This window comes from Gaeumannomyces tritici (assembly GCF_000145635.1).
Source record: "Gaeumannomyces tritici R3-111a-1 unplaced genomic scaffold supercont2.1, whole genome shotgun sequence".
Taxonomy (NCBI): Eukaryota; Fungi; Ascomycota; class Sordariomycetes; order Magnaporthales; family Magnaporthaceae; genus Gaeumannomyces; species Gaeumannomyces tritici.
This window is the reverse complement of record NW_008804545.1, coordinates 3,728,717-3,754,017: the sequence shown is the minus strand read 5'-3', so window position 1 is coordinate 3,754,017 and position 25,301 is coordinate 3,728,717. Positions and strand designations below refer to the sequence as shown.

At 58.8% G+C, this 25,301-nt stretch overlaps 11 protein-coding genes and 1 non-coding gene across 12 annotated transcripts; 6 read left to right on the top strand and 6 right to left on the bottom strand.

Moving 5' to 3' along the window:
- Positions 1-5: 5 nt before the first annotated feature.
- GGTG_01169 (hypothetical protein) lies at positions 6-2,353 on the bottom strand. Its single transcript, XM_009218930.1, has 2 exons — positions 1,889-2,353; positions 6-1,811 (listed from the first exon to the last, which is right to left on the bottom strand). Exons 1-2 carry the CDS (start codon positions 2,238-2,240, stop codon positions 1,510-1,512), a joined length of 654 nt encoding a protein of 217 aa, XP_009217194.1. The 5' UTR covers positions 2,241-2,353; the 3' UTR covers positions 6-1,509.
- On the top strand, positions 295-1,605 carry GGTG_01170 (hypothetical protein). The gene is made up of 2 exons (XM_009218931.1): positions 295-1,006; positions 1,087-1,605. The coding sequence occupies exons 1-2, from the start codon at positions 435-437 to the stop codon at positions 1,436-1,438; spliced, it is 924 nt and encodes a 307-aa protein (XP_009217195.1). The 5' UTR covers positions 295-434; the 3' UTR covers positions 1,439-1,605.
- Positions 2,354-2,570: 217 nt separating the features above from the next.
- On the top strand, positions 2,571-3,976 carry GGTG_01168 (N-acetylglucosaminyl-phosphatidylinositol de-N-acetylase). The gene is made up of 3 exons (XM_009218929.1): positions 2,571-2,872; positions 2,950-3,052; positions 3,144-3,976. The coding sequence occupies exons 1-3, from the start codon at positions 2,647-2,649 to the stop codon at positions 3,706-3,708; spliced, it is 894 nt and encodes a 297-aa protein (XP_009217193.1). The 5' UTR covers positions 2,571-2,646; the 3' UTR covers positions 3,709-3,976.
- On the bottom strand, positions 3,904-6,153 carry GGTG_01167 (hypothetical protein; the record flags this gene model as incomplete). The annotated part of the gene is made up of 2 exons (XM_009218928.1): positions 3,904-5,310; positions 5,380-6,153. The coding sequence occupies 2 exons, from the start codon at positions 6,151-6,153 to the stop codon at positions 3,904-3,906; spliced, it is 2,181 nt and encodes a 726-aa protein (XP_009217192.1).
- Positions 6,154-6,601: 448 nt separating this feature from the next.
- GGTG_01166 (hypothetical protein) lies at positions 6,602-7,797 on the top strand. Its single transcript, XM_009218927.1, has 4 exons — positions 6,602-6,904; positions 7,013-7,099; positions 7,159-7,195; positions 7,257-7,797. The coding sequence occupies exons 1-4, from the start codon at positions 6,788-6,790 to the stop codon at positions 7,301-7,303; spliced, it is 288 nt and encodes a 95-aa protein (XP_009217191.1). The 5' UTR covers positions 6,602-6,787; the 3' UTR covers positions 7,304-7,797.
- Positions 7,798-8,145: 348 nt separating this feature from the next.
- Positions 8,146-9,884, bottom strand: GGTG_01165 (hypothetical protein; the record flags this gene model as incomplete). The annotated part of the gene is made up of 6 exons (XM_009218926.1): positions 8,146-8,421; positions 8,450-8,794; positions 8,876-9,110; positions 9,192-9,275; positions 9,406-9,600; positions 9,688-9,884. The coding sequence occupies 6 exons, from the start codon at positions 9,882-9,884 to the stop codon at positions 8,146-8,148; spliced, it is 1,332 nt and encodes a 443-aa protein (XP_009217190.1).
- A 2,283-nt stretch (positions 9,885-12,167) lies between these two features.
- On the bottom strand, positions 12,168-13,282 carry GGTG_01164 (methyltransferase; the record flags this gene model as incomplete). The annotated part of the gene is made up of 3 exons (XM_009218925.1): positions 13,078-13,282; positions 12,661-12,953; positions 12,168-12,578 (listed from the first exon to the last, which is right to left on the bottom strand). Exons 1-3 carry the CDS (start codon positions 13,121-13,123, stop codon positions 12,168-12,170), a joined length of 750 nt encoding a protein of 249 aa, XP_009217189.1. The 5' UTR covers positions 13,124-13,282.
- Positions 13,283-14,214: 932 nt separating this feature from the next.
- On the top strand, positions 14,215-16,262 carry GGTG_01163 (hypothetical protein). The gene has a single exon (XM_009218924.1). The coding sequence runs from the start codon at positions 14,410-14,412 to the stop codon at positions 15,919-15,921; it is 1,512 nt and encodes a 503-aa protein (XP_009217188.1). The 5' UTR covers positions 14,215-14,409; the 3' UTR covers positions 15,922-16,262.
- Positions 16,263-16,328: 66 nt separating this feature from the next.
- GGTG_20010 lies at positions 16,329-16,402 on the bottom strand. The gene has a single exon. It is a non-coding gene; the product is annotated as a tRNA-Val (tRNA).
- A 323-nt stretch (positions 16,403-16,725) lies between these two features.
- GGTG_01162 (hypothetical protein) lies at positions 16,726-18,639 on the top strand. The gene is made up of 3 exons (XM_009218923.1): positions 16,726-17,638; positions 17,727-17,912; positions 18,028-18,639. The coding sequence occupies exons 1-3, from the start codon at positions 17,330-17,332 to the stop codon at positions 18,625-18,627; spliced, it is 1,095 nt and encodes a 364-aa protein (XP_009217187.1). The 5' UTR covers positions 16,726-17,329; the 3' UTR covers positions 18,628-18,639.
- Positions 18,640-18,994: 355 nt separating this feature from the next.
- On the bottom strand, positions 18,995-21,870 carry GGTG_01161 (hypothetical protein). Its single transcript, XM_009218922.1, has 4 exons — positions 21,004-21,870; positions 20,724-20,912; positions 19,872-20,669; positions 18,995-19,801 (listed from the first exon to the last, which is right to left on the bottom strand). The coding sequence occupies exons 1-4, from the start codon at positions 21,590-21,592 to the stop codon at positions 19,362-19,364; spliced, it is 2,016 nt and encodes a 671-aa protein (XP_009217186.1). The 5' UTR covers positions 21,593-21,870; the 3' UTR covers positions 18,995-19,361.
- A 2,664-nt stretch (positions 21,871-24,534) lies between these two features.
- GGTG_01160 (hypothetical protein) lies at positions 24,535-25,248 on the top strand (the record flags this gene model as incomplete). Its single annotated transcript, XM_009218921.1, has 1 exon — positions 24,535-25,248. The coding sequence occupies one exon, from the start codon at positions 24,535-24,537 to the stop codon at positions 25,246-25,248; it is 714 nt and encodes a 237-aa protein (XP_009217185.1).
- Between the last annotated feature and the right edge of the window lie 53 nt (positions 25,249-25,301).

Below are 25,301 nucleotides of genomic sequence, written 5' to 3'. Positions count from 1 at the left end.
CAAGTCGCCGGTTAAAGCAATTCATCATTCCCTGCCCTTCTAACGGGAACCGAGTATCGCCTAGTCGTACAGGTTTCGCTGATAACCACGTTCATGTCTCCATCGTTAAGAAGGCCGGACTCGAATGCATGATCGACTCGAGCCTCCAATTCTTATTTCTATTTTCTATCCTTTTTCTTCGTCCCTATGTCTTCTAGGCCGCCCTCTCGCACTAGTAATTTGATCCCTGGATTCAGAGGCATGTACTGGTAGCATGGGCCAATCACCTCGAAGCATCCCCCCAGCCTCTCCACAAGACCAGCCCCCCACAAAGCCATCCCGGCACTAGAGCAGATGACGCTGTCTTGAAATGCATAAGATTGTTGAGGAGACAGACCGGGTAGAAACACTGTAATCCGTCTGAAAAAAAAATCCAGCCCTCATAAAAATTCGTCATGGTAGCCAACGAAGATAACGACTCGCCGCTGTCCATCGCGGCCAACGTGGCGGGCATCTTGACCTTCGTCGTGGCCATCCTGGCGGCCGCCTACGTGCGCGTCACATATCTGCGCAATAGCGACGCCGAGTACTTCCGCGTCAAGGCGTCGCTCTCGTGGTACAAGACCGAGTCGACCTGGCTGACGGACCTGGTGCGCGCCGCGGCGGATCTCGACGGGCCGGGCCGCGGGAGGCGCTACAGCATCACCGCCGAGTTCCAGATGTACACCTTCGTCATGGAGGACCTCGTCAGGCTCGAGCAGCGCCTGCTCGAGCTCGTCAAGGAGACGGAGGAGAGAGCGACGGCGGACGACGACACCAGCGACGCCGGCGACGAAAAAGGACGGGGAGCGCACGTGAATCCCAGAGATGGGTGGACGTTTGTGCCCAAAAGATGGACCTGGAACTGGACCAAGATCAGCGTCGCCACGGCTTGGCTCTCGGTCCGCACCAAAGCCCTGGAGCTAGTGAGGCAGAGGGACGCCCTGACCGCCAGAGTGCTTTTCACGCAGATGAGCATGGTCGCATCGTGAGTCGTCCCAGATCCCGTGTGCTACCGACCGGCAGTCAAAATAATGTTGCCTAGTGTTGACTTGTTGCGCCCCAAAGACGGATTCGCGAGCTGGAGAGCCGGACCAACTGGCGTGAGGTCAAAGCCACCGAAAGCTTCAAGAAACTTGAGGACATGATCACTTCACAGCAAGGCGAAATCCGGCGGTTAGAGGACTTGGTGTATCGCATCATGCATAAGCGCCGGGTGGGCGGAGTGGACCAAGTGCCCATGGCCTCGGATCCGTCTCCGTCAGCGCCTTTGTCTCCGGTCGAGCCAACTTCGCCCTTGTCCGGTCATCGAGCGTCGTCTTCTAGCAGCGAAGCGGCAGATCCAGACGACCCCCTATCCACCCGCAGGCTGCCTCGGACGTTTCGCGGCTCCCCGACTAGAAGGTCAAGATCGAGATGAATAGGCGGATCAGCCAAAAAGGCCGGGATATTCGTTTATGGAGCGGAGCTGGTTGATCGTGTCATATAGCTTTACTTGAGACTGTATCCGCCCTGCCAAAGGAACGTATAGCAAGCACCGAGACTCAGAACAGACAGCGACAGGTTCAGTTCGAGAATGGCCCACACCCACAGGCAGCCTATAGACGGCGCCTGCTTCATGACGGCGAGGTAGCCGTGCTCGTTTGTGATGTGGATGAGATAGCAGCCCGCCGCGGTGCCTGCGGCGAGGAAGACGGCCTGGCGAAGGCCGGACTGGAAGCGCTGCGGGATGAGGGGGAACGGGGCGGGATTCGCGGCGTGCGAGTGGAGGACGTAGACGAGGAAACCGAAGACTGCGTCGCCGCTCCGTTAGTTGACCTGCCGTAACTGATCCAAGCAAGCCGGGGACGGCAAAACGAGACACGCGTACCGAGAAAGCCCTGGCCGGCGCGGGCGGCGATCTTGGACCAGGACAGCTCGACAGCGTACTGGTTCTGGACCAGCACATCGAGCGTGACGTGCAGCATGCATAGGCTGACGGTCCACATCATGACCTCCATGATGCGGTCGGCGGTGGGGGAGAGCTCTCCGTCATCGTCGTCGTCGGGCTCCGAGGGCGGCGGCAGACCCTTCTTCTTCGCATCGTTGGCTCTTTGCCTCATCTCGGCCTCTTTGAACAGGTTGCGCTCCTGGGCCATGTCCAGCAACGTCTTTTCGGATGGTCCGGACCGGTCAGGCTGCTTGAGCTTGATCTTTCCGCCGGCGTCGCGTTGTCGTGCCATTTTGGGGTGTGTTGATCAAAGCCCGAGGGGTCGGGCTCGCGCGCGATCTATGTCGAAATGCTTGTTGTGTTCTTTGTTGGTTGTCAAGTGTTGGCTCTGTCGCCGTAGAAATCAGTTCTGAGTTCTGGTCAGGGGTAAATATTCAGCCTCTCAGGTCCGCCAGAGCTCACCCCTGTCAGCCATCCGGGTCCGCCAATCTGGCCCCAGTGCAAGGACCCCATTCGCCAATTGCTCAGCGTATCAAATCCACTGTGGAGGGGCGAAGCTTGGGTGGGTTTCAAGCTTCTGACGCCGGCGGTGCCGCTGTAGACTAAAGCAGTTCTCGCACACTATCACCATCTCTTTGCAGCTGCACCAGCTCTGGGCAAATACCCCCATAATCACCACAAGAACCGCACCCGCAGGAATGTCGACCGGGCTCCTGACCGCAGGCCTCGTGGTCGTACTGGCGCCCGTCATGTACGCGTACCTGCAATCACTCGCCGCGGCGCGCTTCCCGACCCCGCGCAACAAGCGTATCTGCCTCCTGATCGCCCACCCGGACGACGAGGCCATGTTCTTTTCCCCGACCGTCCTGGCCCTGACCCGCCCCGAGACGGGCAACCATGTGAAAATCATGTGTCTGAGCAGCGGTTCGTCCCACCACAGCTGGCTACCTGCTGTCATGGCTACCATCGCATCGCTGACAGTCCGCATGGGAACCCAACAGGAAACGCGGACGGGCTCGGGGAGACACGCAAGAAGGAGCTCGTCAAGAGCGGGATGCTGCTTGGTCTGAGAAACGAGGAGGACGTCACCGTCATAGAGTCCGAGTACGCACACTGCCCCAACCCTCGTCCCTTCCCTCATTCCCGCGCACTCTCGTCGCCCTAAGCTAACACCCGACAACGTGCGCTCCCAAAGATCGTTCCCGGACTCCATGACAACGACATGGGACCCCACCGCCATCTCGGACCTGCTGACCTCGGCCTTTGCCCCTGACGCTGGCCGCGCCCCCGACATCGACATACTCGTCACTTTTGACTCCCAGGGCGTCTCGTCCCACCCCAACCACATCTCGCTCTATCACGGCGCCCGCGCCTTCGTCTCGTCGCTGCGCCGAGGCGGATCTGGCACGCTCGCCCTCTACAGCCTGACCTCGGTCTCCTTCCTGCGCAAATACACATCCATACTCGATGCCGTCGCCACCCTGGCAACGAGCTGGGGGTTCGCCGCTGGCGGCCCGCCATCCAAGGCCGAGGGCGGGCACCCAGGGGGGCTGGTCTTTATGAACCCTCTCGGTGGTGGCAGCGGGGGTGGCGGTGCTCCCACCGGTCATGATAGCAGACCAGGCGGACGCAACGTCGCGACCGCCTGGAGGGCCATGACCGAAGCCCACTTGAGCCAGATGGTATGGTTCCGATATGGCTGGATCACTCTCAGCCGGTACATGGTCGTCAACGACCTGAGGCTAGAGACAGTCGAGTGATGGCGTCTGCTCCCGGGTAGGCCAAGATGTTTTGATGTAGTGCTGGAAAGCGTTGAATTCTTGTTCCTTTTCTTTTTTTTTCTACCGATATACCCGACATCTAGTATAGTCTTTTGGACACATCCGGTACTGTCCTCGGGCCTGTTCCCAGCTCTATATTTACAGAGGTGCTATTCACAATCCATGTAGCTACTCTTAGGCGAACTGCCTCTCGATCCATCTCGAGCCGATCTGCCCCGTAGCATGAGCTGGCACTTCAAATATCGACGACAGGTTCGTGGGAAAGACGTCGCGCGATATCGTGCGCGGCTTATCCCTGTTCTTCCGCCAAAGGGACTGCCGCCTCTTGCTCACGGGCATGTACCACGTCGTGGTGGACTGGACCGGTATCGTCGGCGGCGCCTCAAACGTCTCGCGCGCGAGCCCGTAGCTCTGGGCGCCGACCTTGCGGTGCAGGTCGACGGACACGAGCCCCGTGGGCAGCTTGTACTCGACCTCGCGCGGCAGGAAGCGCTCAAAGGCGGCGATGCAGTCGGGCACGAGCCGCGTCGCCGCCCACGCGTTGTGCTCGTCACCGCCGTTGCGCCGGGCCGCCTTGAGCAGCAGGGTGGCGCACCTGTGGACGTAGAACCACAGCGTCCACTTGCTCAGCACCGCCTCGTGGTACCTGCGCCTCGACCGGGCCTGGTCCAGCCCGAGGGCCTTTGCGTGCGCGGCCTCGGCGGCGGCCGTCTCGAGCTCCCCGAGCCGGGCGTCGTACTGCTCGACCATCTTCTCCATCAGCTCCACCGCCACGACCGTCTCCCCCTTGGCAAGCAGGGACTTTGCCAGGACGAAGTACTGCGCCACGCCCGGCTGCACGTTGTACCGCGCAGACGTCATGACCTCCCAGATCTGCAAAAGTGAGTCGGTCGTCATGACCTTGTTGACGAGCAGGGGACTCATCAGCTCCCACTCCTGCTTGGCGGGATAGCTGGACAGGGTGTAGACCCACTCGAGAAGCTCGAACCAGAGACCGTCGGGGATTTGGATGTTGTATACGCGCGAGAGCGTGTCGACCGCGCTGAGCGCCATGGGGACGTCGGCCATGGCGCAGTAGGCGCGCACGACAGCAAGCAACAGCTTCTCGGTCGGCGCCGCGAGAGCTCCTGGCCGTTGGAACCTCTCGCGCAGCGACGACGGGTCCTCAACCAGCTGCGCCGGGAGCCCAGACATGGTAGACATGGGCATGACCCCCCAGTTTCGGACGATCAAGCTGGTCTTGTCCCGGTTCGCCGCTGTCCGCGACATGGCGACTAGCAAGGCGCAGGCCTGCTCCTCCTCGAGGTACCCTTGATTCACGTTGCGATCCGCCAGTTTCCTAAGAGGGCCGGCCTTGGAGAGCATCTTGTCGATGCGCACCGCCGTCTTGTGCGCTGCCGCGTTCTGCCCGAATCGGTCGTGCCGTGTCCGCGCGGTCCGCAGGCGCATCCTCTCGAGCATACCAAAACGCACGCGACCCAGCAGGAATTTTTTCCTGTTGAGGTTTAGCGGATACACGCGGAACCGAGAGGTGTCGTACTGCGAGAACAGCGGATCGGTGAAGAATCTCGCCTTGATGTACTCGGTCGTTACATCTGGTGTCTTGGCATGGGACACAGAGTGCAGGTACTGGCCTCAGACGCGCTTCACCTTGTACAAATCCATCGTCGCGCCGGCGCTCCGCAGTAGAATCTTGAAGTCTGAAGCCATAAGCCTGCCACCGGCCTCCCGTCGGATCCGACACAGCCGCCCCAGGCTTTCGTAGAGCGTCAAATAAGTTCGCCTCCTCCCCAACTCGTCCACCAACGAGCCTAGCGGTGTCGTTGCGACCATGCCGGCGCTTATGAAAAGTCGATTGCCATCGCCGTGGAGTTGGCGCTGGACGTTGTCGGGGTCCAGAAGTCTTAGGAGTTCGGAAAAGGAGTCGGCGGGCAGGCTCCCAACGACACGGGGCAGAGGGTCATATTCCTGGTCCGGCTCTACCGCATGAGTGACCAGCTTCCACAAGCACGAAACATCTGCTTCTCGTAGCGCGCATCGGAAGCGATCGGCGAATGTTTCCTCCGACGAAGCTCGCGGTGTGAGATGGGTATACGGCGGTGCTGCATCCGCCTCCCCAAGAGGGCTCACTTGTTGTCGCAGGCGGCCTGGGAGTTGCTGGCCGAGCACGGCCTGAATAAACGCCCCATCCAACGCTTTCCCTCCGGAGAGGCCCGCGTTCGCGACGAGCCGCGCGCCGAGGACGGCACCATCGTTGTCACGGCCGGGGACGTGAGATGCGCGTCGGACCTGTTGTGAAGCTCGATTCCGATAGCCGAGGCTGAGCCTCAGTGCTCGCGAGGGCGCCGTCGCGGCCCATGGTGGGTTGTGAAGGAGGCGGGAGGGCCCAGAAATCCCCACCGCGGGAGCGGGCGCCAGAGTCATGCTCGCTCAGGCCAGCCGAGGAGTCGGGCTCATGGCGGGAGAAGCGGAGCGGGCGGTAGTGGAGAGGGCGCACGAGGTATGGTACGGGGTATGAGGGCGGCGACGGCTGCTGGCGTTCGGGAGTGGTAGATGGCAGCTATTGAACGGACCGCGGCGCGAGGAGGAAGCGCGAGGAGGAAGCGCGAGGGTTTTTGCGGACCGTCCATGGCGCACCACCTGAGGCACATCCTGCCGATTTGGGTTGCAGCATGGTTTTACCTCAATGATGTGACCCGAGTCTCTTTGCTTGCTCCCGTGCAGTTGGGGTTAGGCACAGTTCATCCCTGCGGCTGCCCCTGAAGTGAGCTGGGTTCCCCGCACGCACGCACGCACAGCGGGGATCGAATTGGATCTCGTTCAAAGCCATTAGGTGGCCCGTGCGAAGTGAATTCTATGCCAACTGGCAATCAGCTGTCAGGCTGCGCGCCGTACAATCAGCACCCCGACGACAAGGAAATTTCGCCAGCGACGATTGAACGTCACGCAATTGATCGCACCGACGCCGACGTCACAAACCAAGCCAGCCACCACAGGAAGACTTGGCCCATCGCACACAACCCCGCCAAATCGGATAAAGCATCTGTGACCCAAAACCATGGCGGACTCGGGCGAAGGTCAGGGCAATGAGCCTTTCGGCCTCGTGAGGCTCCTGCTGGACGAGGTCGTGTTCGTCAAGCTCCGTGGAGACAGAGAGCTCAAGGGCAGGCTACATGTGAGTTTGGCCAGGGTGTGGGGGGCGTCACCCCGATAGCAAGGGTTGATGGATGTACGGTGAGAGTTTCTCAGGCCAACTCGGGGCTGATAACATGCTGCATCCAAGGCCTATGATTCACATTGCAACCTCGTCCTCGGCGATGTCGAGGAGACGCACTACATGCAAGACGAGGAGGATGAGGCAGATCTGAAGGTTAGTGTCTAAAGAGACAGTCAAACCGTGACCATAGCATCGAACTAATATTCTACTAGACCGTTTCGCGCAAACTCGAGATGTTGTTTGTTCGAGGTAAGTTCAATGTCAGTTGGTAGCCTTCTTGCGGTTTTCTGATGTTGGGTTTGTGAACTAGGCGATAGTGTTGTTCTGATCTCTCCATCAGAGTCCGTCTCGTCCTGATCCTGGTCTGCTTGTCTCGCACTGAAGGAAGCGCCCAGAAGGACATGCACAGGGCATGGACATGGCCTTGGGAAGCTCTGCTGGGGCCTATGCCACTTGGGAACGTCCAGCTGAAGACTAGATCGTGAGATTTGCTTGGGCTAGGCGAGCCAAACAAAGCTTGGCCCAAACCTGGAAGCCGTCATTTAAACTGGAACTGGGTCGTTATTTATGACTATCTGAAAGATAGATTGGCGTTTGCTCTCATATTCTCGGGAGTCTCTGGAATAGACATGGATGGGAGACTAGGAGGGCTACAAGGGGAAGTTTAAGGACGTCGCGGCTGTTTTCCAGGTTGCGTTTGAACAACAGCCCATCAACGCAGTGATGGAAATGATTCAGCAGAGAAAGTAAATAATAAGAAGAGAGGAAAGCCGGTCGGCGGTAGCAACACAACAAATGAGATAATTAAGGGCACACCAAAGCCCTAGGTATCATTTCCCTCGCTCACCCACGTGCTGCGTCACCGAGCGTGGGGATGTCGTTCAGCTCGTCTTTCTAGGCGCCTGACAAAAGAAGTAGACCGAAATTCCAGGCGTAGGCCTTTGCAAGGATACGGTTTGGATTCAGCATGTAAATGATCGGCTATAAAGTTCATGTCATTTGTGTGCATCATGAACCCCCTATCCCGTCTCTGGTTTCTATATAACAAAGAGCAGAGTGGTGTACGTGTGTTTAGGCGTCGCGGGAGTTGGGAAGTTCCCATAGACGAAAAGAGCGATAAGAAGTGAAAGAAGAAGAAAAAGTCCGAGAGCACATGGGAGCCTCTAGCCCATTACCTCCCAGCTACCCTCCCAGCTAAATCACTGGGAAGGAATAGGGTTGTAGTAGCTAAACCGGCCATGCGGATCGTACTGGCGCTTGAGCGCACGCAGGCGCTGGAGCCGCCAGGGCTCGTAGCCGTACATGGGCTCTAGTGGCTCGTCGCCGTTGGCGTAGTTGACGTAGCTGGCCGGCTTCAGCCCCGGCGCGCCCGCGTTCCAGACCTCACGCGCCTCCCTCACGAGCTCCCTCGCCAGCCGCAGGTTCTCGGGCGTGGCGTCGGACAGCGGCAGGCGCGTCTCGAAGAGCATGAGCAGCTTGCGGCGGCGGAAGGCGACCGCGGACGCGTCCGGGTCCACCCCGTCCACGGCCGCGGTCGAGTACCCCTCGTGCAGGGGCAAAGGCGCCGGCGGCCAGCTGCGGGTGCCGCGCAAAGGTGCGGGCCAGCAGGCCGTAGAGCTCGCGCTCGGCCGTGACGTTGTAGGCGTCGAACGGGGGCGTCGACTGCACGTGCGCGTGGCCGGGCTCGCAGATGGGCTGGTCCATGCCCGAGCCCATGGCCGGGGCCACCTGCGGGTACGGCATGTCGCCGCTCTCCTGCGCCGCCGGGCCGAGGCGGTTGTAGGGCTCCAGCAGCGCCTCGGCCTCGGCGGCGGGCCCGGCGTAGCCAAAGACCCAGGTGATGGCGGGCTGATTGACGAGATGTGTTGGTCAGCTTGAGATTACTTCCCTGTTCTTGAAGGACCAATCCCTCCCTTGGGGCCAGCCTACCTCGGCCTGGCTGATGGACGGAACCGTTTGGAACATGCCAAAGTTCGCGGTCATCAAAGCTGGAGTGGAACCGTCTCCGTGGCCATGGAGCACGTTGAGGGCCTCGAAAAGGCTCTCGAGCTTGTCCTGGGTAAAGATGTATGAATGGTAGTGCCAAGTATCGACCTTCTTTGGGTAAATTTTGGACTGGAAGCTGGTCACGATGCCAAAGTTGTGGCCGGCACCTTGCATGCCCCTATATTCTTTGCCAGCTCGAGTTAGTTTCTACTTGGTCACCAAATCGCGACGTCGTCTGCTGGATGGAGTCCTTCATTACCACCACAGGTCGGGATGGCTAGTTGCGTTGACCCTAGTGGCCGAGCCGTTGGCCAGAACCACGTTGAGGTTCACGAGGTTGTCGCTGATGTGCCCGTACAGCCCCTGGTAGCGCCCATATCCGCCCCCCGAGGCCGGGCCCCATCATCCCCACGCAGTCGCAGCTGCCGGTGACGGTGACGTAGCCGCGGTCTCAGAGGTAGTCAATGACCTACTTGTCGTACGTGCCGCCCTGGAACCAGGCCGTCTCCGTCGTGTTGCTGCCGCCGCCGGGCTGGATCGTGATGCGCTGGAGCTTGGACATGTCGATCTGGATGCCCCGGAAGCGCCCCACCGTGTCCGTCGGGGCGTGACCGCGGCTCTTAACCATGAAGGGGATCCCGAGCGCGTTGGCGAGCTTCACGATGGTGCTGATGTCGGACTCGGCGCCGGGGACCACGACCAGGCGGACGTCGGGGAGCGACTCGACGTCGTACCGCTCCGACGCCTCGTCTCACCCTGGCCCGCCCGGCCCGATGATGGTCGCGTTGCGGGAGAGCAGCGGGCCCAGCTCCGCCTGGACCTGGGCGTGCGAGAGCTCGCGCCGGGACGTGTGGTGCATCTCAAGGTATGAAGGGATGCTGGCGCCTGTGGCCAATGGTAGCGACGCCAAGGCGGTGAGGGCCGCCGAGGCAAGGAGAGTGAACGACTTCATCGTTATTGGCAGATATGTCTTGGTTAGGTCTTTGTCTGCGATCTCAGGGAAGACGAGCTCTGGTCTAGCTGTCTCGTAAGAAATCCGTCCTTGCACAGGAGGCCGAAGGGGGTCTCTTATACATTTCGAGAGATGAGCTCCCGGCAGTCCCTCAACGGGTGCCATTTTTCCTATTAACTCGTTTTCGCAACCTCGGCTGTCGAGTGATCCCATCTCTAAACTTGTTTCTCGATCGGGCTGGTCACTCGATAGCTTCCTCGTGTTTCCGTGGGCTTACAAGCCTAGAAACAATGGTCGGCCTGGAATAAAGTCATATTATCGCCCAAAGCGACTGGGCCGTTTGTGAGACGCTGCTTCGCCTCATCCCGTATCGCCCATGAGGGCATCACATCCTTTAGAAAGGGGGCTGACGTGGGCCATACTCGAGAACAGGCTATGGTCCAGGCTTCAGTATCTAATAGGAGCTATGGTGGCGAGACGATAACTAGAAAGAACACCGGCGCGGATTCTTTAGAATGCCAATACGCGTTCCTTCGAGCATGGCGGTTTAACCAAGCTTTTGTGCTACACCTCCAGTATATGAGCACGGCAAAAATGTCCATTACGACCAACCAGGCTCATTCCCCAAGGTGCAGGGTGAACTTATCCACTGGGCTCTACAGCCTGGTGTATACAAATAATCATACCTGCAAGCCCGTTTGCCTTGGGTAGTGGCTTGCCCAAGTGCCCCAAGAAACATACGGCATGGTATTGTGGAAGGGACTTGCAATAGGGGGGGATTTAAGAAAACGCAGTAGAACGAGCTCTGGGCCCTGCTAAAATCCGAGTCGGGCCGCCCAGTTGGATAAGCCTTACACCAGACAGAAAGGGGGAAGACGGAGGGTTGGCCCAGCTTGTGTTATCAACAGTCAGGGGCGCGTCATTATTGTAACCGAAGCCGGACCACCCTGCCTATTGGCCGATTGGGAGTAACGGAAATCAGATTGCGCTCGGTCACATTATCAGTTTCCCAGGAAGAGTGATGGTGACAGTCCCCAACAGGTCTAGACCCTCGACAAGCAGCAGTCGCAGCCCACTCGGGTCGCACCGATGCGGCGCGAACCCTTCCTCCTGGTCCGCCATAGCGCAGATGATATCTACCTATCATGAGCGGGGAAGCTCATCATTTGACGGTATCGCATTACGGTGTCACGCCACACCTGTCGTCCCTGCTGGTGGCCGCCGCCGTCCCACTCAGGAACAGACTCTCCCACCATAGCGCCCCGCGTACACCGAGCAGCCCTATGGACATCCTATTTTCCCGAACATGCAGGTACTGTAGTAGTGCTACGTGGCTGCGCAGCGGGCCGCAGTGCTAGCGTGACGGAACATCACCCGTGATCGCACCCTTCCCGGCGAGTTGGATTCTCGAGTAACAAGGCAGCCTGAAGGGCCGGGCTTCGCAGCTCGTATCCAGTATCTCTCAGAGCTTGTCGGTCTGTCTGGGAAAGCTCTGTCAGCAGCCGGGGATGCTCGAGGAGCAACGAACCAAGGGTTCGGGCCGAAAGCTGAGTTGACTAATTTCTGGCGCTCAAATGTGACCGAGCTGGGATGGTCGGTTGCACATGGTGGCTTGGCTGCTCGGCTTTGTCGACGCTCCCGTCCTCGCCAAAGCTGCTTGGTTTAGGTGGTGGATAATTCGTTCGGGAAGGGCGGCGAGTGGGCGCGTGGGGGTCACATCAACGACGCTAACCCGCACCATGAGGCTCGACTTGGGCACAAGGCACGACCAATGCTGACCAACCACCAAGAGGACGGATGTGGCTGCCTTGCATCTGATTCTGGCCGCATCCATCTTGATGGCGCGGCCGTTGGGATCAGCGGAGACATGCTGTACGACCACCTAATTTGGTCAATTTGGCGGGCACCCCATTTGGACCAACGGTCAACCGACCTTAACGATGTAACTTTGCCCATAATAAAGTCCTTGTTGATAGCTGCACGAACCTGCCACTGCTGCGTCTAATTCGGCGCTAACTCGATACGCCGTTAGGGATGTTCTTGGGATAGAAAACACAAGGTAGTTGCCAAGATATGATGAGCAGAGCAGGCGAGGCCCATACAATCTAATGGCTCTCGTCGCTTAGGCAAATACTGATTGATTTGGGAGAAAGAGAAGGGCCAGGTCCATTTTCGTCCCTTTCCTGATGGTTGGAGTAAACTCGGGGGACAGCTGATGGATGAATGATTACGCAAAGATGGCCTAACAGACCCAGCTTCCCCCCCTTGAAACCCCAGAGAGAGCTAGTCACTCCTCCTGCATACAACTTGCGCGTTGGCTATGAAGCACCAGCCGTACTCGATTTCCACCCACTCTCGCCAAGCCCTAAGTACCTCATATACCGCATCTGGCTTCAGGCCTGCGCGCACAAAGGCCGTGTTCGGACCGGTGACGTCGACCTGCTGTAGACTGCCCCCAAGAAACGGCTCCGCAAGTGACTTGCGCTCCTCTTGAGCCGAGGCTAGCATCTGGCCCATGCTGATCTCGACTTCCGATCTCTTGAACCCGGCCTTGAGGGCATACTCGAGGTGCTTCCGGCCAACTTCGGGGTCGGCGCCGTGGTTGGACATGATGGAGGGGATTATGCTGCAAAAGCGCGATAGGACCTCCGAGTTTGGATGCACAATCATGCTCCCAAGCTCGGCATCGCGGCACTGGAGCAAATATTCCATTCTCGTTAGCAAGCGGTGGGCGAATGCTCAGTCGTCTCAGCCAGCGACGTCCGTCCGCACTTACACAAACGACGCCCCCGCGTTTCTTGACGGCGCCGCGCAGCTCGCGCATAAGCCGCGCCGGGTCCTGGACGTGAAGCATCACCTGGTGTGTGTGCGCGACATCGAAGCCGCCGTTGCAGAGACGCTCTCCCAGGTCCGTTCCCGGACCTTCGCCGCCACTACTTTTTTCGACAAGAACATAGTCAGCCGCCGCCCGGAGATCGAGGGCGTCTCCGGCCATCAGGGTGATGTTGGTCACACCGGCAACATTGATGTTGTCTCTGGCGATGGCGAGGGCATCGGGCGAGTCCAGGCCTAGAATGGTTGCATGTGGATATCTGAAAGGGGCAGGAAGGAGAGTATGTGGTGAGCACGCGTGCCATTGGCGCTCGCTTACCTCGGAAAGCCCCGTGAAACAGAAAAGCACACACGTTCCTACCTTTGAGCAATGTCGATGGTGATGCTGCATGGCCCGCGGCCAACATCAATCAAGGTAAAGTTTGCGGGCAGAGAGTCAAGGATGGGGATAATGTATGGAACCGAGTTCTCAACGTTGCGCTCTGCCAGCTTCCGAGCCAGGCCGGGGCCACTGAGCCCGATGTAGGCGTTGCTTGACTTGTAGCCAGCAGTGACCGATTGCTGCCATGGTGGACAGATAGTTGAAGAAGAGGGGCGACGAACAGCTTGAGTGGGAAGTAGACAAGGGGCTCGAGCTTATAAGACGTTATGAATGCGCGAGATGGCGCCAAGAGTAAGGGAAACTCTTACCCTCCACTGAAGCTGCTCAAAGTCTCAAAAGCCCAATGAACAACTGGGCCAGCAATGGTACGGCACACGCACTTTTGAACGGGAAGACCACGATACCTATATACCCCGGTCTTGATCTGCCGATTTGTCGCCCGCAGTATCCATAAACGGCAGGCGTCAGCCCAACATTCATGACTGCGCCTGAGTTTTACCCATCCGACTTTTGGACAGCAACTCTATTGTGATTTGAAGCACACCCATCAGGGCTGAATACGAATACTGGTCTGGGCAACCCCGTCAACATACACAAGCACTGATAGGCAATTGCGTAGAATGACGTCCGAGCACCGTATCTCCGGACTCTGCTGTCCAGTTGAAAAAGGTCGTTGCATGTGACCGGACGAGAGGATCATGTCATGCGGGGATGACATGTACAGTGTAGGTGTGTCGGGTAGGTCGGTTGCTCTGAGTAGGTAGTAATGTGCTTTACACGACCCTTCGGAGTCGCCACCAACCGAACCCGAGAAACTCCTAGCCTCGTGATAGTAAACAAGCAATGTTAAGCACAGGAGGGATAAAAAGGGTTCCTCCATAGTAGTAGCCTGAGAGATACGACTTATTTCCAAATTGGACAGTGGAGAGCAATGGGAGACAGGATGTGCGTACCAACCAAAGCCTCGGCTCCGCTCACAGGCTGCATTTGAAGCTCTGGGCTGGAGCTGGAGCTGGAGTGGGGCACGGCATTTTTGGCGATTGGTTGCGCGCGATCGTCGCGCGTCACGCCCCAATAGGAAAGGAACCCAGAACCCAAGCTGGGCACCCCGCGACCAAAAAAAAAAAAGAAAAAAAAAAGGGAGACTGCAAACCATCTCGTACTGCTACCACTCACTCACCAAGTCTGACTTCGGACTCGGCAATTCGCTGCCGAAATCTGCACTCGGTTGTGCTCTGGCAGGCGAATTCTCGTGCGCATCTCTCCAAGCTGCGTCATGGGCAACACCAGGGCGCCCGTGGGATCCCAGTTATGCTTCGGTATTTGTTCAGTGCGCGCGAGCCCGCCCCTCAACCGCCATCCGAACCACAAGAGCCTACGCTGGAGCTTGAGCCCGACACCCCCGCTGCCGCGATACCGACCACGGGCAGGAAGCGCAAGGCCAGCGATGCTGTTCCGACCAATCACGATGGCCCCAGCCTCTCCCAAAGGCCCGCGCAACGAAGGCGCCTAGTGGAAGGCGACCAGATTTTCCCGCAGAGGCCTCCGAGCGAGGGAAGTTGCCATTCAGAGGATGGACAACCTGCGTCTTCCTCGTTGACAACCCCTCCAACAGAATCGACCCGGGCCCCCAAACCAAATACCGACACGACGGTGGAGTATGAGGCGAACATCATACAGACCACGAAGAAGCGGTCACCCGCCAAGCTCAAGGCTCGACCGGCTCCGACAAGCGATAGCGAGGCCGACGGCCATGGCACGCAGAGCAGCACCGATGACGACAAACAACTGCTACCCCGCAAGGCACGGCTTAGTGTTGACCTCTCCACTCCCACCCACACGGACGATCAATGTGCGATTTCTTTCGATGACGCAGAAACCCGATATGGATTCGCAAGCCAGAGTCCTCCAAGCCACACACAGGCCACCGTGTATGACTTCGCAACCCAGAGTCCGCCGAACCACACACAGGCCACCGTATACGACTTCCCAAGCCAGAGTCCGCCGAGCCGCACACAGGCCACCGTGCGGAGTCCTGTGGCTCGTCGCGGAAGGCCACACAAGCCTCTACAAGAGGAGCTCGCCGACGACCAGAGTGATTCCGAAAGCAGCGAGTATGATCCTTTGAGCATTGGCGTCCGCCAGCGAACCCCTGGCAAGCAGCAGGCCGACGATGCTTTCGAGTCCTCTCATCTCGCCGCCCCGCAGAAGAGTAACAACAAGGACGACGAGGAGGAGCAGGACTGCCAGCTGGAAGACAACGAGGAGGAGCAGGACCGCCAGCTGGAAGATGACGAGGAGGAGCAAGATGGCCATCTGGAAGATGACGATGGGCAGGTGGCCATAATCGAGTCCAATTCCGACCCTGAGGCCATCCCAATCATCCTCAACGAAGACGTCACCGACAAAAAGTTCACCATCAGCTCCATCGTCGACCACCGGCGAGATGCAGATATTGACCACGCATTCGAATTGTCGGTCCGGTGGGTGAACTTTGCGGAACCGAGCTGGGAGTCGGAGCGGTCTATCCAGGCCCAGGTACCCGAGCTCTTGTATAAATACTGGGAAAGCGTTGGAGGGCGTCCCATTACCGGGGCGTTTCGCGTGTTCTCGGTGCTGCGGCACTGGTCTGCTAGGCCACTTCGGGTAGACTCACGGGGACCCCAGCCTAAGAAGCGCACGAAATATCTCGTGCAGTGGGAGGGCTACTCTGCGGATCCTCAGCACACGTCTGTGGAGACCAGGGAGAAGCTTCGCGATATCGCGCCCCGTGAATTGGACCTATATCTCGAGCATGTCAGAGAACAGCGGCAGGCCAAGTAATGTGACCATACCTGTTGGCCCCTTTTTTCACTCTCAGTTCAAACTGGAGTCAAGGCTATTGGGGACATCACGACGTATTCCAGCGCCGGGCACAAGCTTAATGGTGAAAGTGGAGTTTGGTAAAATGGGAACGGGGATTGGATTCCGCACTGGCGGGTACGAGTTGGCGTCGAAGGCGTACGGCACAGTAAAGGAGAGTCATCGCCTTCAGGGGACATTGTTCAAAACCGTATCCAGCGTTGATTTCAGTGGTAATTAACCAAAAGATAATAACACAACATCGCCATTAACGCCTACGCACTCTGATAGTCCGGACTGTGGCACAACTGGCAGCTCTCAACATGCCCAAAACAGTCACATCACATACACAACACGTACATGGGTGTGTCAAAACAGCAAAAACAAATTGATTCGGCCGAGGCTCGAACTCAGAACCTTGTGCGTGTGAGGCACACGTGATAACCAACTACACCACCGAACCAATTGTTGGGAAAATGGCTTAATTCTGTACCTCATATTGGCGAGATGGAGGGGGCTGGCGATCATGTGGAGATGCCACTGCATGTTGTGTGTTCAGGGGCAAGCAGCAGGGGCCCCCGCCGCCTACAATTGTGCAGCCCCAAAGAGGGGCAACCCGTGTAGGGGATCCCAGTCTGCCAGCTGATTATCAACCCAACCGGGCATTTACATGATTATGGACTATTGGGAGAAAGCTTCCACCGCGGTTATTGCATGTTCCAAACTGCAAACTGGTCGTAGGGTAAATGTTCTCCACGCTCATGCGCTTGCTAAGCACGACGTTTCGCCCTCGTTGAACGGGAGGTTTAACCGCCCGCGACCGTGCAGTATTAGACAAAGACATGCTTACATACAGTTTCGGATTCGGCAACATCTCCGTCCGAAGCTGTATAGACAAGCCTGGGCTGTTGTGAAGCTTCTACCGCGGGCCCTCAGAAGCCAAGCAGGAAGGGTTCAGTTGCATTTTGGGGGGCGTCATAATGTCGCACCTACAGACAACATGCAAACCCCGCTCGCTGACGCAGCAGCCCGGTGCAGCTTGCCGTATGCGTGTATCTCTAAGCCACTGGCAATGTGGCTGGCAGGTCACACGCCTTGACGACATATCTATAAGTTATCGATCCGACAAGTATTATTGGTCTTGACATCTCGAACGGAATCCGGATACAAGAGAAACAAAACATTTGTTTCCGTGTTAACCCGAGCAAACGGGCAGCTCCCACGCTGAGCTACAGTAGCACGCAGAAAGCAGAATGGCCTCACACAAGATCCTTCTGACGGGCGCCACGGGCTACATGTAATCGCCTTGCACATTTCTTCCCCGTCGAGCCCGGGCCTGGATGCTACCTACATACCCGGCCGGACTGTAAAGCCACGGAAATTAACCTGGATGAATCACCTACCCAGTGGCGGCACGGTGCTCGCGACGCTGCTGGCGTCGTCGGAGCCCGCGCTCAAGGCCAGCCGCATCTCGGCCCTCGTCCGCAAGGAGGAGCAGGCGGCGGTGCTCAGGGGGCTGGGCGTGGACCCCATCCTCTTCAGGGGCCTCGACGACGTGGACGCGCTGCGCCGGGCGGCGGCCGACCACGACGCCGTCGTGCACACGGCCAGCTCGCAGCACGACGCCTCGGTCGTGGCGCTGATCCGGGGCCTCGGCGACAGGAAGGAGGCGACCGGCATGGAGACGCACTTTATCCACGTAGGCTTTTTTTCGTTGCCCCCTAAATCTTTGGTGTCACATCATAACTACAGAAAGCTCGAAACTAAAACACAAGAAATGGATTTAGACGGGAGGAACCTCGGCGCTGGGCGATCAGGCCGTTTCGGGGAAGCTCGTCGAGACGCGCGTCTTCAACGACAAGACGGACGACATCTTTGCGTACGAGCGGGAGCGCCAAGCCAAAGAAGTCTACGATCAGCGCACGACCGACCTCGCCGTCCTCGAGGCCGGCGAGGCCGCCGGGGTTAGGACCGTAGGTGCTTCCTAATACAACGTCGCCGAGATCCCCCCAGCCTTCTCAGAGGGTGCGGAGGCAAACGAGGGGAATAGACAACGAGCTAACTCGGAATACGTCGCCCCTCCCGCAGTACATCATCATGCCGCCCACTATCTACGGCGTCGGCACCGGCGCCTTCAACCGGCTCTCCATCCAGGTGCTGGCCATTATGCGCGCCGCGCGCCGCGACGGCTTCACGACCCTAATCCGCGGCGCCCGGGACCAGCAGTGGGGCCACGTCAACGTGACGGACCTGGTCCTGCTGTACGAGCTGATCCTTGCGCGGGCCCTCGAGAGCAGCAGCAGCAGCAGCAGCACCCCCTCCTCCTCCACCCCGCCGCCCCCCAGCGGCGCCAAGGGCCTCTACTTTGCCGTCACGGGCCACCACAGCTGGGGCGAGGTGGCGGACCGGGTCGCGCGCGAGGGCAGGCGGCTGGGCTACGTGGCGTCGGACGAGGTGCGCGAGCTGCCGCTGCAAGAGGCCGCGGGGCCGCTCGGGTCGGCGCTCGGCGGGCCCATCGGCGGCCAGGGCCTCAGCGAGCAGGTGGCCGAGGCCGCGTGGGCGTCGCACGTGAGGACGGAGCCGGCCCTGGCGCGCGAGCTCGGCTGGAGGCCCCGCAAGGACAGGCGCGACTTTGAGGACAGCTTCGCGGCTGAATGGGCCGAGGACGTGGAGGGGTCTCGGAAGTGATCAATGGATACGCGGGGGCGGGCGGGCGGGCCGCCCCTGGGAATACGCCCCTCGAGGCGTGTGCGGGTCTGGAGTAAGGGGTGGGTGGGTGGGTGATATTCGGGAATAGCATTTGTATTTTTCCATGTACGGTCGAGGTTGCCGCCTGACGCTGTAGGCGCCAACAAAGCAATGTCACCGCTCGCTCATCTGTGCTGCATCGGGTGGGAGAATAGCTGGTAGATTCGGCTAGGCCGCCAAACAATGGCCGACGCAGTGGGCTCGACGTGCACCACGTTGAGTCAGCCATTCAGCTTTCTGATACGGGCTTCTCTGCGCCTTCCATGACCGTGCTAGGGAACGCCAGTGGGGCTCCCAAGGCACGCACGGACAGCCACCGGCCTGTTCGCCGAGGCAACAGGACTCCTTAGCACGAGCAGTGAGGAGATCAAAATGGGAAGTTCATATCGAGTAAAAATAGTACAGCTGAAAGATAATACGAAAGGATACGCAGTGACATCGAGTCAAGATAAAACCAAGAGCACAAGGAGGATAGAGCATTACGTATGACAGACTCGCGACCTCGTATCGCAAGACGCGCTAGGAAGGCAGAACCAGCCGCGATGCGCCATAAGGTAAAGGAAAGAAAAAAGAGAGAAACGCACGGATTCTGCGCAATATCGAAAGGAGACCAAGACGGACATGGAAAAGACTCCGATGACGCCACGCTTTATGCGCTAACATGCACCTCTCCGTTACTCGCGAGTTGTGGCAGACTTCCCATCCCAGAGATTCTCGGTTGCTGCAGTAGTAGCAGTAGTAGCAGTAGTAGCCGTAGTAGCCGTAGTAGCCGTAGTAGCCGTAGTAGCCGTCGTAGCTGTCATATCAGTAGCAGTAGTGATAATGGAAGAAGCATCGTCTTCTTCGGCGCGCGGTCGCAGAGGCTTGTCATAGTCATAGCCGACGCGTTTGACTATTCCCAGGCCTTTGGTTCTGCCCTCGCGGAACAGTAACCTGTCGCCGGGAGCGAGGTACTCGGGCCGCTGCACAAAGCGGAACGCCACCAGGGCGCGGTCACCGGTTCGTATGAATGGACGGTCAACGTCAATGATGGCACATGTCTGGGAGACAGGCCCAACGTGCAGCATGGCCTGGTATTTTGTTTTTATGGTTGTCGCATGCGAAAGAATCAGGACTTTGGAAGGAAGGCGAGGCATTAGCAAGGCTGTAAACTCACGAGGTGGCATGCATGGTTTGGTGCTCACCTTCAGCAACAAACTCGCGGTAGACTTTCGGAGGCGGCTCCCCTTCGACCTTGGCCAACACCACCATGCCTTTGCGGACATCTTTGCGCTTGATTTTCTTCAACGCGAACGAGGCGGACTGCCCCGCCGATGCGGCCGGAACGCCAATACGTTTCCTCTCGATCGACCTGATGGCCGTCGGAGTGAAGTTACCAAGCGAGTCGGGTCCGACAAGGACCGAGTCGCCCGCGTGAATGACGCCCGATTTGACGATGCCACTAACAACCGTGCCGACGAACGGAACAGAGAAAGTATCGTTGACGTGGAACTCAAAGTGGGCGTCCGAGTCATAGCGACCGTGGTGTGGCAGGATGTTGAGAAAAGTGCGTACCAGGTCCAGGTTCTCGCCCGTGACGTTGGACACCTGGAAGACAGGACAGATACGCTGGCTGACAAACTGCGTCGCCGTGCTAACGCATTGCTCGCGGTTCTTGATGAAAATGGGGACTTTGCGGGCGCCGGGGCTTTTGAGAATGCGCGTGATCTGCATGATGGTCTCGGCCAGGATATGGGGTGGGCAGATGTCGATTTTAGTCACCACCACCATGACGGGCACGTTGAGAGCGAGCGCCAGGCCCAGGTGCTCTTTGCTCATCCCAATCAGCCCATTGTTTGCTGCCACCATGAGCAGGCAGTAGTTGGGCGAGCTGGACAATAACCCAAAGACTGTCGTCCTGAGGTACTTTTCGTGACCTGCGAGGTCGCTAAAGGTGATGACTTTGGCACTTCGCTTGCCGATTTCCTCCCATGACAGTTTCCCTGGTCTTCACGTTAGTTCTGTTTTACGTGCCCGAGTGCGGACTCAACACTTACGTCCAGGAGTGTCGGATGTGACGACCTGACCGCTGGTATCGAATCCCATAATCTCCATACCAACAGAGCTGGTCCTCCCTGTCTCGATCTCGTGTTTGTGGCGAAAGAGATTGACCCGGGCCTTGCCTCTGCCGTCGTCAAGGTCGCCTTTGACCAGCACGCCAAGCATCGAGCTTTTCCCAGCGTCGACTAACACGCCACGGGACACCCGAGTCAGCAACATGTGCTTGTAAAGCAGGGACCCACCAGTTTGGGCAGCATGCAACGGCCCAATACTCACCATTTCCGACGACGGCGATGCGCGTCTCGATCACCTTCTCGACCGAGGCGGGAGCTTGCCGGATGAGCACCTTGCCGCTGCATCCTTTCTCCTTGTCCTCTTTGCCAACGCTCGACTCTGCCTCGAGCGGGCCGCCAACGCCTTTGGTGAGCAGTAGCTGGCACTCGGCGCGCAGCGTCTTGGCAGCGAGAGCGAGCCTCGCAAACGCCGTGTCCCATTCGGTGTGCGACAAGCGCATGCTGTCGCCGCTGTCCTCGAGTCCGAGCTCAAACACAAACTCGCCGTGGTCGGCCTCTATGCGTTCGGCCAGGACGGCGGCCAGACGCTGGAGGGCGTCGGCATCGCTCTCGTTCGAGAGCAGGAGCTCGCGGAGACGTACGCGAGGGGCCGTGTCGGAGAGATCGAGGGCGTCGAGGATGTCGTCCAGCTCCGCATGGTGCTCGTCATCTGCGGGGGCGCCGGCAGGGGCAGGGGTCGCCTTGGGGTATCGCAGCGACTGCTGCTTCTCGACGTACTCGGCAAACTCGCTCAATGCGGCCTCGCCTCTCCGCTTCTCGTGGGGGAGCTGTTTGGATGTTTTGGACGCCATTCTGGGCTGATTACGTTCAGGTCAATCGTCACCCAACGATTGACGAGGCCCAGTTCGGGCTAGGGTGGTCCGTGGCCTGATTTCACTGTCGTATTCGAAGGATCATTGTGATACTCTTGGGCCGTGCGGAGGGAAGTTGGGGAGCTGGGACGCCGGGAAGCAGTCTGCATACAGGAGCGCTGCAGGAGCCCGTGGAAAACGAATTGGGGTCGTAGGAAGATGATATCGGAGAGGGAGCTGTTCGATCTTCTTATAAAGGTGCCACGGCTGGCCTGCTGCGTCACTGTTCCTGGGGGTGATCACCAGCGGGCTGTTGTTGGTAATTGGTGATGCATGTTGCGGCGCCGAGGTCGAGTCATCTGTTGCGATGGGGTAGCTTCGGTGTGAGTAACCAGGCGGTGGCTGCTAGAGTGCTACCCTGGAGTGCTAGTGTGCATGGTGGGAAATGCAAGTACCGCCTTAACCCCCGCCTCAGTATCGATAAGAGCTTCTTCGTCTGGACTTGGTCGGCTGCGCCCGCTGTTTGGCGGGCCTGGAGCGATGACTGGTTTGAGCCCCATAACAAGGCTGAATGGCGATTCATCCGATCAAATCCATCTGTGCTTTTCGCTTTTCCCGAAAGGTCGACAACAAGGTCGACGACATGCTCGACATGCTCGACCGGATCTGAACTTCTTTCTCTTTTCTGATTCCCTCGACTTGGGGATGCTCCAGTGGCTTCCTACTGCAACCTCGGAGCCAAGAGCTGTCAAGATCGACATCCGGCAGTGAATACCGGGGAAATGAGGTCCATTCCGTTCGTGGTCGCAGCCTCGGGGGAGACGGGTCAATTCGGGTCACCCAACCCTCGCCGAATTGGCTTGGTCGCGCCGCTGTCAAGGCAGATTGCTATCATAGCAGTTGCCGACGATCCCCTAGAGGCGCGTGTGCTGGTGGGCTTGGGCTCTGCGACCTTTCCCTTCACAGTTGGTTGGTTATGCGGACAATATTGAAGGTCCATGCGGCTCGCTGAGTCTCTATCCAGCCCTGCCAACCTCGGTCAATCAGCCAGACGTAAACGGGCAAGCTGGCTGCAATCTGTTACTCGGCAGCGAGAGAGAAGGTAGATACGTGGTACCTAGGTGGGTTCCATGGTACGCAGCTGGCAGAGACCTGAGCGGGCAGGGACCAAAGCACCTCAAGTCACAAGTCAATTGTGACATGCTACGGTTGGCAAGGTCCCCGCTGACTCTCCCTGTCGTGGATATGCAGGCGGGCCCTGCCGAAATCAGAGGGCCCATCGCTAGCACATATCAAATATGATGGATGCAGGAGCAGCTCGGCCGAATGATGCATTTGAGATTTGGTCAAAGTCTGCGGCCCTCACTTGATCCCACGTTGCAAGACTAAGCATGTAGGTCGTATGTAGGTCGTATGTAGGTCGTATGTAGGTCGCGTGCAATACTAGTACGTAGGCTGTAGTTGGTACGTGTGGGTAGGTAAAAGTCGGTACCAGGCAGCTTGGGCCACAGACGAGATGAGCCAAGAGTGTTTCTGTTCGGTCCAGAGGCCGAGGTCGAAGCGGTGCGTGATGTCGCACCCCAGCCTGGAGAGGTTCGGCTGGAGAGATTCATACGTGTAATACCAGGTGTATACCACGTAGCAGACACGGGTCGCTAGAATTGAGGCCTCAATCGCCGACTTTGCCGCTCGCGAGGGATGCGGATGGGGATGCGGATGGGGATGCGGATGCGGATGCGATGGCGAGACGGGGGCGAGGCGAGCCACGGACGGGGCACAGCAGATAGACGACTTGTTTGACTTGTTTGTCATATAGTGAGGGCAGCCCTCGTTCCATCGTGGCAGGAGACCAAACCTCGCCAGTTCCAGCTTCTTGCCCACCCACGCGCTGCTGCACCAAAGCGGCAATGGCACGCAACAAACAAGACGAGAAAGAAAGAGTCGCAAAAAGAAACAAAAAAGAAACAAAAAGAAAAAGAAAGGGACACACAGCCACCGCGATGGCATCCCGTGCCGCAAAACGGCCCTTGGGCCGGGCGCACGGATCCGGGCGCTCCAACGTTGGACCCCGGCACCTGCAGTAGCCCGGCTGCAGTTGTGGCGACCTTTGGTCAGGAATGCTGTCTGTCGGCGAGGGGGCCTGGCAAGTCTGCACGTCTAGCCTTTTGCCCTCTCTCCACTGCCCCTCTGAGCGTTGTCAGAGAGCCGGCCCGACAGGGACCCCTGTTGAAACAGACAGATTCGATTGGGCTGGTGTTTCCTCCCACGCTACCCTTTCGTGTCGCAGCACTGACCCCCGTTTCCCATCAAAGTGATCCACGCAGGGCTGCGCTGCGCTGCCCTGGCCGACCACGTCCCATCGCCGTCCCAATCAGGCAACCCAGAGGGGTGCGCACGGCCGGCGAGCCCACTGCTGTGCGCATCTCGGCGGAGTCGGTGTGTCCTGTGCTCTCTACTCGACCATTCTTTGTGTGCCTCTGCACGTCTCTGGGTGGTGTCCCTCGTCTAGGTGCGTCTGCGTGTGCCCTGTGCGGCTTGCTGGTGTTTGTTTTGCGCGTCCAGGGTGCGCTCGTGCCTCGTGCTCTCGAGCAGATCCCGCAGGGGGTCTCTCCCGGAGGATTCTGCGTTTCCAGCAAGGATAGAGTCGATCTCCCTCCCCCAGAGACGAGGGAGCATGGACGGCGGGGACCGTGGAGAGGGAGACGATAAAGTCGTCACCATCTCCCCGCCCCAGGTCCCTCCTCTGACCCCCTTCGTTCGATCGTCCGCCCGCAGCCGTTGTGTCGTCGAAACATCCCGTCCTAAAACTGCTGAGCCCGGCAGTCGTCCATCTGAACAATTTCCTCCCATCTCCAACCAACAATTCGGGGCGAGCCCCAGAACACTCCTCCTCGTATCAACACATACCCACTTGAATCAAACAAGAGAAAGAAAAAGGCACAATGTCTCGGCCGCGGACATATACACGCGCTGTCCTGTTCTCAGAGACGTTCGACTTCCCCACACCACCCCAATGGGACCGCCAGTCCATCCTTGAGGCTCGCCGGACCCTCAGCGTATCATATTCCCCAAGCCCACTCCCATCACCGGCCCTGGGACGGCAGCGCTGCTCGCTGGAGCCCGTCGACTCGTGGCAGGCGGTCCATCACTACGCCTCGACGGAGAACATGCGCCCCATGACCCCGCCTCGCCTGCAGTCAAAGTCGCTGTCCCGACGGCCGTCCGCGAGCTTCTACCCGGAGAACAAGCCACTCCCGACCCACCCGGAGCTCAGGAAGCGCTCCGACATGATCCCCGAGGAGGAGAGCGCGTGCCTCGACGTGGAGCCGTGGTCCGCCGGGGGTCGGCAGTACCGGCGCCGGCCCAGCTCCGTCTTCGACTACGAGTGCCGCGAGGACCAGCCGCAGCAGCCGGTGCAGCCGCAGCACCAGTGGCCCTGGACCCACACCCACGCGCCGTCCCCGGACTGCCCCTGCTGCTCCTCGCACTTCATGTCGCGCTGGAGCATCTGCAGCGACGAGTCCCGCCCGCCGTCGCCAAACAGCTCCATCCAGCGCCTGAGGAAGATGGCCAGCTCAAACACCCTCCGCAGCGTCCGGAGCTCCATCCAGCTGAGGCTCAAGTCGAGCATTCTGCAGCTGACGCGGCGGCATTGATGGCCTCGGTGTTTGCCCTTGTCCACCCCGTCGACTGCCATCGCTCATTACCC